At 44.4% G+C, this 11231-nt stretch overlaps 1 protein-coding gene across 4 annotated transcripts; it reads right to left on the bottom strand.

Annotated features, from left to right (window-relative positions):
- Window positions 1-7697: 7697 nt before the first annotated feature.
- LOC119330953 lies at window positions 7698-10941 on the bottom strand. 4 transcript variants are annotated; one of them, XR_005160332.1, is made up of 5 exons: window positions 10505-10940; window positions 10263-10390; window positions 9760-9824; window positions 9462-9556; window positions 7698-7964 (listed from the first exon to the last, which is right to left on the bottom strand). XR_005160332.1 is itself a non-coding variant. In XM_037604105.1 (4 exons), exons 1-4 carry the CDS (start codon window positions 10780-10782, stop codon window positions 8078-8080), a joined length of 477 nt encoding a protein of 158 aa, XP_037460002.1. In that variant the 5' UTR covers window positions 10783-10941; the 3' UTR covers window positions 7698-8077. The 4 variants fall into 4 exon arrangements, 3 of the variants coding, with proteins under 3 accessions (XP_037460002.1, XP_037460000.1, XP_037460001.1); XM_037604105.1 differs by lacking the exon at window positions 9462-9556 and having other exon boundaries at window positions 7698-8083; window positions 10505-10941; XM_037604103.1 differs by lacking the exon at window positions 9462-9556 and having other exon boundaries at window positions 10505-10941.
- Between the last annotated feature and the right edge of the window lie 290 nt (window positions 10942-11231).

The raw sequence follows: 11231 nt of genomic DNA, 5'->3' as shown, positions 1-11231 counted from the left end.
ATATAGTTGCATAATTATTTGACTACTCATTGATCTTCACTTATATCTTTCGGAGTAGTTTGTTGTTGTTCTAGTACTTCACTTACATCTTTTTAGAGCACGGTGGTGGTTTTATTTTATAGAAATAGATGAAATCTCATGCGTCACTTATATTATATTGAGAGTCCTAAACAGCATGGTAATTTTCTTTGGTTATGAATTTAGTCCTAATATGATGGGCATCCAAGAGGGATATAATAAAAACTTTCATATAGAGTGCATTGAATACTATGAGAAGTTTGATACTTGATGATTTTTTGAGATATGGAGATGGTGATATTAGAGTCATGCTAGTTGAGTGGTAGTGAATTTGAGAAATACTTGTGTTGAAGTTTGTGATTCCCATAGCATGCACGTATGGTGAACCGTTATTTGATGAAGTCGGAGCATTATTTATTTATTGATTGTCTTCCTTATGAGTGGCGGTCGGGGACGAGTGATGGTATTTTCCTACCAATCTATCCCCCTAGGAGCATGCGTGTAGTACTTTGTTTCGATAACTAATAAATTTTTGCAATAAGTATGTGAGTTCTTTATGACTAATGTTGAGTCCATGGATTATACGCACTCTCACCCTTCCACCATTGCTAGCCTCTCTAGTACGGTGCAACTTTCGCCGGTACCATAAACCCACCATATAACTTCCTCAAAACAGCCACCATACCTACCTATTATGGCATTTCCATAGCCATTCTGAGATATATTGCCATGCAACTTTCCACCGTTCTGTTATTATGACACGCTTCATCATTGTCATATTGCTTTGCATGATCATGTAGTTGACATTGTATTTGTGGAAAAGCCACTGTTCATAATTCTTTCATACATGTCACTCATGAGTCATTGAACATCCCGGTACACCGCCGGAGGCATTCATATAGAGTCATATCTTGTTCTAAGTATTGAGTTGTAATTCTCGATTTGTAAGTAAATAAAAGTGTGATGATCATCATTATTAGAGCATTGTTCCAGTGCGAAAAGGATGATGGAGACTATGATTCCCCCACAAGTCGGGATGAGACTTCAGACGAAAAATAAAAAAATAAAAAAGAGGCCATAAAAAAGAGAAGGCCCAAGAAAAAAAGAAAAAAAAAGAAAAAATGAGAGAAAAAGAGAGAAGGGGCAATGCTACTATCCTTTTACCACACTTGTGCTTCAAAGTAGCACCATGATCTTCATGATAGAGAGTTTCCTATGTTGTCACTTTCATATACTAGTGGGAATTTTACGTTATAGAACTTGGCTTGTATATTCCAATGATGGGCTTCCTCAAAATGCCCTAGGTCTTCGTGAGCAAGTGAGTTGGATGCACACCCACTTAGTTTCTTTCGTTGAGCTTTCATACATTTATAGCTCTAGTGCATCCGTTGCATGGCAATCCCTACTCACTCACATTGATATCTATTGATGGGCATCTCCATAGCCCGTTGATATGCCTAGTTGATGTGAGACTATCTTCTCCATTTTGTCTTCTCCACAACCACCATTCTATTCCACCTATAGTGCTATATCCATGGCTCGTGCTCATGTATTGCGTGAAGATTGAAAAAGTTTGAGAACACCAAAAGTATGAAACAATTGCTTGGCTTGTCATCGGGGTTGTGCATGATTTAAATATTTTGTGTGGTGAAGATAGAGCATTGCCAGACTATATGATTTTGTAGGGATAACTTTCTTTGGCCATGTTATTTTGAGAGGACATGATTACTTTGTTAGTATGCTTGAAGTATTATTATTTTTATGTCAATATTAAACTTTTGTCTTGAATCTTATGGATCTGAAGATTCATGCCACAATAAAGAGAGTTACTTAGAGAAATATGTTAGGTAGCATTCCACATCACAAATTCTATTTTTATCATTTACCTACTCGAGGACGAGCAGGAATTAAGCTTGGGGATGTTGATACGTCTCCAACGTATCTATAATTTTTGATTGTTCCATGCTATTATATTATATGTTTTGGATGTTTATGGGCTTTATTATGCACTTTTATATTATTTTTGGGACTAACCGATTAACCTAGAGCCTAGTGCCAGTTTCTGTTTTTTCCTTGTTTTAGAGTATCTCGGAAAAGGAAAATCAAATGGAGTCCAATTGACCTGAAACTTCACGGAACTTATTTTTGGAACAGAAGCAATCTAGGAGACTTGGAGTAGACGTCAGGGAAGCTTCGAGGGAGGCATGAGGCAGGGAGGCGCGCCCTACCCCCTGGGTGCGCCCCCACCCTCATGGGGCCCTCGTGGCTCCCCTGGCCGACTTCTTTCACCTATATATATATATATATCCATATACCCTAAAAACTTCAGGGAGGAGAATAGATCGGGAGATTCGCCCCCAGAAGCCTCCGTAGCCACCGAAAACCAATCTAGACCCGTTCCGGCACCCTGCCGGAGGGGGGAATCCCTCTCCGGTAGCCATCTTCATCATCCCGGTGCTCTCCATGACGAGGAGGGAGTAGTTCTCCCTCGGGGCTGAGGGTATGTACCAGTAGCTATGTGTTTGATCTCTCTCTCTCATGTTCTTGAGGTGATATGATCTTGATGTATCGCGAGCTTTGTTATTATAGTTGGATCTTATGATGTTTCTCTCCCTCTACTCTCTTGTGGTGAATTGAGTTTTCCCTTTGAAGTTATGTTATCGGATTGAGTCTTTAAGGATTTGAGAACACTTGATGTATGTCTTGCACGTGCTTAGCTGTGGTGACAATGGGATATCATGTGATCCACTTGATGTATGTTTTGGTGATCAACTTGCGAGTTCTGTGACCTCGTGAACTTATGCATAGGGTTTGGCACACGTTTTCGTCTTGACTCTCCAGTAGAAACTTTGGGGCACTCTTTATTGTTCTTTGTGTTGGTTGAATAGATGAATCTAAGATTGTGTGATGCATATCGTATAATCATACCCAGGGATACTTGAGGTGACATTGGAGTATCTAGGTGACATTAGGGTTTTGGTTGATTTGTGTCTTAAGGTGTTATTCTAGTACGAACTCTATCATAGATTGAACTGAAAGAATAGCTTCATGTTATTTTACTATGGACTCTTGAATAGATCGATCAGAAAGGATAGCTTTGAGGTGGTTTTGTACCCTACCATAATCTCTTCGTTTGTTCTCCTCTATTAGTGACTTTGGAGTGACTCTTTGTTGCATGTTAAGGGACAGTTATATGATCCAATTATGTTATTATTGTTGAGAGGACTTGCACTAGTGAAAGTATGAACCCTAGGCCTTGTTTCAACAGATTGCAATACCGTTTGTGCTCATTTTTATCATTAGTTACCTTGCTGTTTTATATTTTCATATTATCAAAATCTTTATCTACCATCCATATTACACTTGTATCACCATCTCTTCGCCGAACTAGTGCACCTATACAATTTACCATTGTACTAGGTGTGTTGGGGACACAAGAGACTCTTTGTTATTTGGTTGCAGGGTTGTTTGAGAGAGACCATCTTCATCCTACGCCTCCCACGGATTGATAAACCTTAGGTCATCCACTCGAGGGAAATTTGCTACTGTCCTACAAACCTCTGCACTTGGAGGCCCAACAACATCTACAAGAAGAAGGTTGTGTAGTAGACATTACACTCACTTTCTTGAAATAGATGAAACAGATTACTTAAATCTTGATTGCTTTTCATCAGTAAACAGATGCAACTAATGGAAACTTTCAGTAGCTTGTTGAATATGGCTCTAACTATCATCTCAAAAGAAAGGTACACTTGGCTATGGCTCTAACTGAATTTTCAAAAGAATGATGGTAATTTATGTTTCTATACATGATAGGCAAAACTAATTCTCTGGTTATAATATCTTCATTAGCAGGATGACAAGAAATTTGGTACTCCATTCTCAGTAACAATTCTATTGAATGTACAATGATCATCACAAGTAGCAACTGTTCTACAATAGCAGTTCTACTGAATTTACAATGACCATCATCATGACTAGCAGCATGACATATTGTTCTGAAAATTTCTGTAACCTAGACAACTGTAACCTAAACTACTGAAGCTAGAAACCACAACATGTTTATCTTGTTTGTTGTTACTGAGACTGGAAACCACAACTACTCCAGAGATGCAATTTGACTTGTTTCCAATTATTCTGCACTATGACTTGTTTATTGTTACTGGAACTACTACACTACAATTGACGCTGATGGAGTACTTCATTGACACTGCAACTAATACTGCAATTGACACGAATTCAGAGTAGTGGACCTGCAGCCAACAGCAGCAGCAGAGGCAATCAACAGTCGCCAACAGCAGCAGCTGGGCGGGGACTCAATCAGGCGGGCGGCAGCTGCAACAGCAGGTCCGCGTGGTCGTCTCACCGTCAGGAACGATCCGCCTGGCCCTGCATGCCGAAGTCAGCGAGAGGGGAGCGGTGGCCGGGTTTGGCAGCGGCGGCTGGGGTTGCCGCGGGCGCGAGGAACCGGCCAGGGACGTGAGCAGGGGGACGAGGAGGAGGCGCTCCTCGAGGTGGTCGCCTTGGAGGAGCAACCACAGCTGGGCGGCGGGGTAGCTCACCTCCGTTAGGGCGACGCAGTTTCGTAGCGGCGGAGCAACCGCGGGTGGGCGGCGGCATGCGTGGGCCTTGGTCGCCCGCTATTTTGTCAATCTCAGTTCAAATTGCAATGTACGTCGGCTGAATCCTTCCTCCACCCCTCTCCCTTTTTGTGTTTTTGTTTCCTCCACGCTCTATTTCCGCCGCCCTGCACCTGCACTCATGCACGCTCTCTCATGTCGTCCGATCACTCCTACTGCTGGTGCCGCTTGCTTCCCTTTGCCAGTGCGCGGAAGCCGCAACCCCTGCCTGCCTGCCTGCTCGCTCGCCGTTGATGGGGCTACGTGCCTATCATCGCCGGACCTCTCCTCTCGCACAACCCAACCGCCTCGGCACCTCTCCTACGACCACCCCGGCGGGCTCCCTCACCCGTTCTTCTTTCTCCCCTCGTTCTGCCTCTCGTCCCATGATGAACGTATCGAGGAAGGGTTTCCACTGCGGGCACCTTACCGGCCGGACACTGCCATCCGCTGTCAAAGTCTAACCAGCTGCAACCGCCGGCCCTGACCACGCCGCCTCCCCGTCACAATGTCGCCTCCGCTGGTCGGCTGCAGCGGCATCCCGTCACAATGCCGCCTCCCCTGACCAGTCGCACCCTACCAAGACCGCACCGCCGTCCAGTTCCAGTTGTGTTCCAGCCGCTGGCCTTCCCCGAGCAGCCGCATCCACCTGCGGTGGTTTCCTCCTACCACAATATTTCCTCCTATCCATCTGCTTTCTTTCCGTCGGACCAGGTGGGGAACAGGGTGCGGCTCGGTCCGACCAGGTGGGGGCAGCTCTTTTGTTCTGGCGACTTTGCAAAAAAAAACTGCGTGCGTGCGTATTTGAGCGAGCTGGCAGATGTGGCAGTCAAAGCACACATGGCAGCGGTTGACTCGGGCCAGATCAGCATGTACGTAGACCAAACCGTATAATAGACCATAGATGACCTCCCAGAGCAATTTTGGTGACTGTATTTCGGGTATTTCTAACCACAGGGACTAAAGTGGGCACCAACGCAAGTTATAGGCCTTGTAGTGAATTTTTCTCTATCTGTTTTGTGCAGTCTGTCAGGGGACCGGCGGGGACAACAACCACCACCGTCATCAATACGTCATGTGACTGAGACCATTTTATATCTCATTCGAATGAGTTCGAGGCGCTCCCCATAATATAAGGCGCTTTTTGACACTAGTGTAGTGTCAAAAAAATTGAAAATACATAGGAGCTCTCGGGTGCTACGCCCCCCATATTCAAAAATAATTTAGTAATTCAAAAAAAGTCAAAAAAATCCCGGAACTTTTTATGGAATCAAACATGACCAGGTATTGCACTCGTATAAAAAATTTAAATAGGAAATAACTTTATTGTATCCGGGGTCAAAGATTTACCAAAAAATGCTAGAAACAAGTATTATTCATGCTATATTGTTGTCATAATTTTGTTTTTTTTTGCCATGAAGTCAACGAGAATTATTCCTTAGCCAAACATTTTATATGAGTACAATACCTAATCATATTTGGTTCAAAAATATATCGAAGATTTTTGTTGGCTTTTTTTCAATTGTTAAATTATTTTTAAATGTAGGGGTGGAGCACCCGAGTGCACCTAATCCGCTTCAAAAAACACTTTATATTATGGAACATAGGGAGTAAATTCCATCATTAAGAATAAGCGTACAAGAAGAGCAACAGATGGTAAACAGAGTTCCTTGAATGAAACCGGGGCTAAACAAGACAGCAAGCCCTGGGCGCTGAAATTTGGAAAAGAGAAGATTTCACATATCAGAAGCCAAAAGCAGCCACACCAAATTCAAGGGTTATACGAGGGAAAACAGAAATTCGTGACTTGGCAAACAAACAAAACGCATGTATGTCTTGGCACAGGGGAATATATGGATAGCATAGCATAGAGGGATGGTTCCAACATGGAACATCATTAGAAACACATAATAGGATAGGCGGTAGGCTGGCGGCCTGCAGGGTAGTGCCACGTATATTACAACTACTAGATAGTACTCTTAATTAAGGATACTACAGATAGATAGTACTCTTCACGATACTAGAGATAGATAGACCGCATAAAGCTCGGGCGGGGGCGATTGAGTCGCTCAGGCGGCGGAGATGCTCAGGCGGCCTTTATGAGTAGCTCAGGCGGCGGATCTTTGCCAAACACGCTACGGTATGCCCGCTTGTACCCCTCAAGTCTGATTTCTGCGGCCTTTTTCTCGTAGTTGTCGGGGACCTCCACATAGCCCTTCTCCTTCACCTCCTTCCAGATATCCTGCGGGAAGGCGGCCATGCTGTCGTCCATCTCGTTGAAGAAGTCAGCGTCGTCGTCCTCCTCCGGGTCGAGGGGGCGGGCTTATCCGAGGACAGGATGCTTTCGATCCTCTCTAGAAACATCATGTTGTTCACCGGAGGATGAAGACCCACCTTGCACCTGGGATCACCACAAGTGGCCTCTTTTCCATCAAGACGCGCCACCTCCTTGTGCATGGAGGACCCCTTCTTGGAACACCGCTTCTCTGGAAGACGATTGGAGGTAACGGAAGCCTCCACCATCACCACCTTACGGGCCTTGGAAGAAGACCCCTTCTTGTTCTTCCGACCAGAACAAGGACGCACCGACACAGCCGGATCCTCGAACCGATCTAACTCGCCGACAGTCGCCATCTCTCGATCTAAGAGGGTGTTTGTTTCCATGGACTTATTGGTTTAGGGACTTAAAAAGGTCCCTATAAGTTCCATCTAAACCAAACATGAGGAACTTATAGGGACTTAAAGTGGGCATTTGGAACTTATGAAATAAGATTCTCAAGGAGGGATTTATAGTTGTAATATGGTCTTATAGAGACTTATAAGTCCCAAAAACCAAACAGATAGGAACTTTTTAGGGATTTAGGATTTATAAATTGGGACTAAAAAAAGTCCTAGGACTTACGAACCAAACAGGGCCTAAGCGATTTGGGGATTTTCGATCGTTTTAGCTTCCGACTCGAGTCGATTCAAGATCGGGGGAAGAGACGGCGCCGCATCTTCCTTCTTCTTATATATACTAGCAAAAGGGCCCGTGCGTTGCACCGGGAGAACAAAATCACATGCCCCTAACCCAATCAGAATCAATCTTAGGAATAGTCATGTAATAAGAGTCAATCTGTACACCCACCACAGCTTCTGATCATGGCGTTTTAAACATAGTTGTACACTTAATTCAAAACCCGCAACAACTACCAGGAAGGCAACCAGCTCGTATGAGGTCTTCCACTGTGTTACAGGTGCCAAATTGTCTAAAAGGTTGTCACATCACCACCGATGCCAAATGAAAAAGTTATTACACCGGCTTCACATCATAGGGCACCGCCCAGTCTGAAAGAAGGAACCCAGGTTTAGATAAAACGCTATATAAAATCATCACTGGAGCATCTCGAGCGAGTTCTTCGTCCGCCGAAAATTCCCTTTGTTCTCCAAATCAATTCTTTCTATGGCTGAAACCACCACCCCGTCATATTTTTATGTTTACTTTAGCACACATAGTTTAGTAGTACAACATAGAGAAAAACATAAATGTATTTAGAACTGAAAGTAAATATAAGAAGCATGACCATATTGTTGGAGATTATTAATCCAAGTCCTATAGAAAATAGAAGTGTTGAAGCAGTCTGTACACAAAGTTGCAAACCCATCCGGATGAAGTAGTCTACAAGTAGTTACGGATTGTAACGAGCTGACGTTAAAACTAAAACCAGAGCAGACACACAATTTCTCTCTCAAAAGAAAAAAAATATCATTATTATAGCCGACTACATGAATTTATAAAAAGATAAGTGAAAAGAAAATCAAGTTACAGGTGAATAAATTACAACTACAGATTTAACAATACCTGCACTGCGTGTAAGGTCAAATTGATTCAATTGATACTAACATTCAGCATTTCTTATGAAAATGTCTAACGCTTATAGCCCGAAAGCTGAAAAATTCTTTGCAAATTGTTTTATTTTTTGGAGCTTATACATGTATGGGTGGGTGCCTCAGTTCAGGATTTAACTAAGTAAACATCTTAATGTTGAAACTTTTGGTGAAATCTTATCACAAAGAGGAATACTTATGCAAATTTCATCAGTGTAGAGTGCCTTATTGCTGGCCTTTCCACCATGATTGCAAGAATCAATTTGCCACCAAAAAGAAACCCCAGAGACATGTGTATTTAGACGATGCTAATGTGCACTGTACAATGGCAGAATAAAAATCATCTCAAAATTAGGTTCAACAATACATTAATTAGGTTTCTTTTAGGAGCAATTACCTACTCACGTCCATGTTCACAGTAGTGGAAAAAAGGAATGTAATTTCTACTAAAGCAAACAACTATGCTTCCTGTACTAACCTTGGGCATTGCTCGAATGTTTTAGCGGCTGCTTGTGTCATTCTTAGATGCTAAATACAACCAAAAGTGTAGTATTTAGAAGCAACAACGTAACTTGCAACAAAATAACTATTTGTATAGTAAATGGCCTAGTTCACTAATCAGGTAGAAACTGTTCAGGCAGGTTGTCCTTGAAGTTCTCCATGTCGTGAGCATAACTTCATTGGCTGAAAAAACTGCTGATACACTTAAAATTAACAACCAACACTATGCTAGTATAGTATGAAAAAACAGTAAGTCTATCTGTTTCACACCAATGTTTCTTCCAACGAAGGATCACCCCCATTGCTATACCAAACTGAGGGCCTGAGGCTATTTCCCTTTGCTATACAGAATAACAAAAAAGGCTCTACACCCAAGCATCACACCACACAATCTTCCAAGGATGCTATACAGAATAAAGCACTACCTTACGAACAATTTCAGATGAGGACACTGACCAACAAATATTGCAGTTAAAATTTTCAAGTTGTGATCTCTGGTGCTCCCCGGCTTGGTTGTGATAGTCGTGGAGCACAGCCAGATCCTAGTCCTCCTGTGGACGCGGACGCGCAGATCCGACCATAGGCGAAAGAGGCCATAAACCAAGAGAAACAAATCAATAGTGGCCTAGACCATGCGAGCCCAGCGTCCTCGATCCCAGGAGCCATGGCCTTAGTGGCGACATGGAGATCATGGTCGATGCCCAGCAGAGGAACACAGCTAGCAAAGAAGGATAAATAGGAACCTATTTCTCACCTTGGAGGTGTTGCTGCTGCTGCACTGAATTGTTTGAACCTCGCTTTCTGTACCTCCTTGGAAACCTGAAATATGCAGATGTTAGAAAGCTTATAATTTGTATATGATTATTTTAAGAGAAGGGGAAAAGAGTATCAAGAATAGATTCATACTTTTGGCTGTTAGCCATTACAGGCTTGAATATATCTATTTCTGTATGCATGTGCAAACTATCATAAATCAATAATAGTATTATCGTTTAGCTATTCCATGGAACAATTTCTCTGAACATTCTTGCTTCAAAGTTGTCAGAAGTTCTAGCTATGACAAAGACATGTACTAAAAGTTCTCACAAATAACCAAAAATAAAAAGGCATATCAAGACAGGAAGATGTTTGTTTGACCAAATAGTTACCACTCTCTGAACCATATTGCCAAAAATTAGCAGGAACATGGTCGTGAACTCATCCCCAGTGATCTCTCTTTAAACCAAACACTCCCTGACATATGGTCATCCCACTCACCTTCCTGCCACTGAAGAAAACAATCTAGATGCAGAACGTCGCGAGAGGTGGGGAATAGCAGGAGCTTGCGAGGGAACCACTCCAAATCGGCCTTGTACACCTTGAACGCGGAGCATCCATGGTTGCTCCTGTAAACGAAGGACGGCGGTGAGATGATAAGAGCTCCGAGAGAGAGAGAGAGAGAGAGAGAGAGAGAGAGAGAGAGAGAGGAGCAAGGGGGGAAGGGGAGAGACACAGGAGACCTGGGCGGCTCCGGCGCGACGGCGCGTGTTGTCCTCCCGCGGCCACGCAGCAGTGGTCGTCGGAACCAGCCCCCGCACGGGATCCCTCCGTCTCCCGCGCCCGTCCGCCATCGCCCGGCTCCGGCGAGCTCCGGCCTTCCCTCCGTCTCCCGCGCCCGTCCGCCATCGCCCGGCTCCGGCGAGCTCCGGCCTTCTTCTCTCCGCACCGCTTTTCCTTTGTCCCTTCTTCTCTCCCTCGCCTCCTTGTCTCCCCTCTGCCCAATAGTCGTGGATGCCATGAACCCGCCCGGGAAGCCGCGCTCCGGCCTTCCTCGTCGTCACCGGCGATCCTCGCCACGCCGCCCGCCTCCGGATCCGCCTCCCCAGCCCCTACCGCGCACGGATCCGGCCCCTGCAAGCTCCAGCCGCTGCCGCCGTTCTGCATCGCGCTGCCGTGCCACCGCGTTGACCTGACCCTAATTAATAACGAATCGTTTTTCACTTATCCATGGACTGCGGGTCAAATACTAAAAAGCACACGGATCTTTATGCAAAAACGCCAACGACGTACGGGCAGAAGCACTCCGTGCTTTATTAGTAGGGAAAGATAGGGGCGGCGGAGGCCAGCCCTAGTCCGTGTCGGCTCGATCCAGGGCTCCAGTTGGGCTCCTCAGACCACCCAAACGCGAAGATGAGCGCCAGGTGCGGCCCGGCCCAACGCGCAGTGATAATTATTAAACCATCTGCT

This window comes from Triticum dicoccoides, chromosome 7A (genome assembly GCF_002162155.2).
Source record: "Triticum dicoccoides isolate Atlit2015 ecotype Zavitan chromosome 7A, WEW_v2.0, whole genome shotgun sequence".
Lineage (NCBI taxonomy): Eukaryota > Viridiplantae > Streptophyta > Magnoliopsida > Poales > Poaceae > Triticum > Triticum dicoccoides.
Note: the sequence above shows the minus strand (reverse complement) of the source record. Positions and strands in the feature narration are given on the sequence as shown.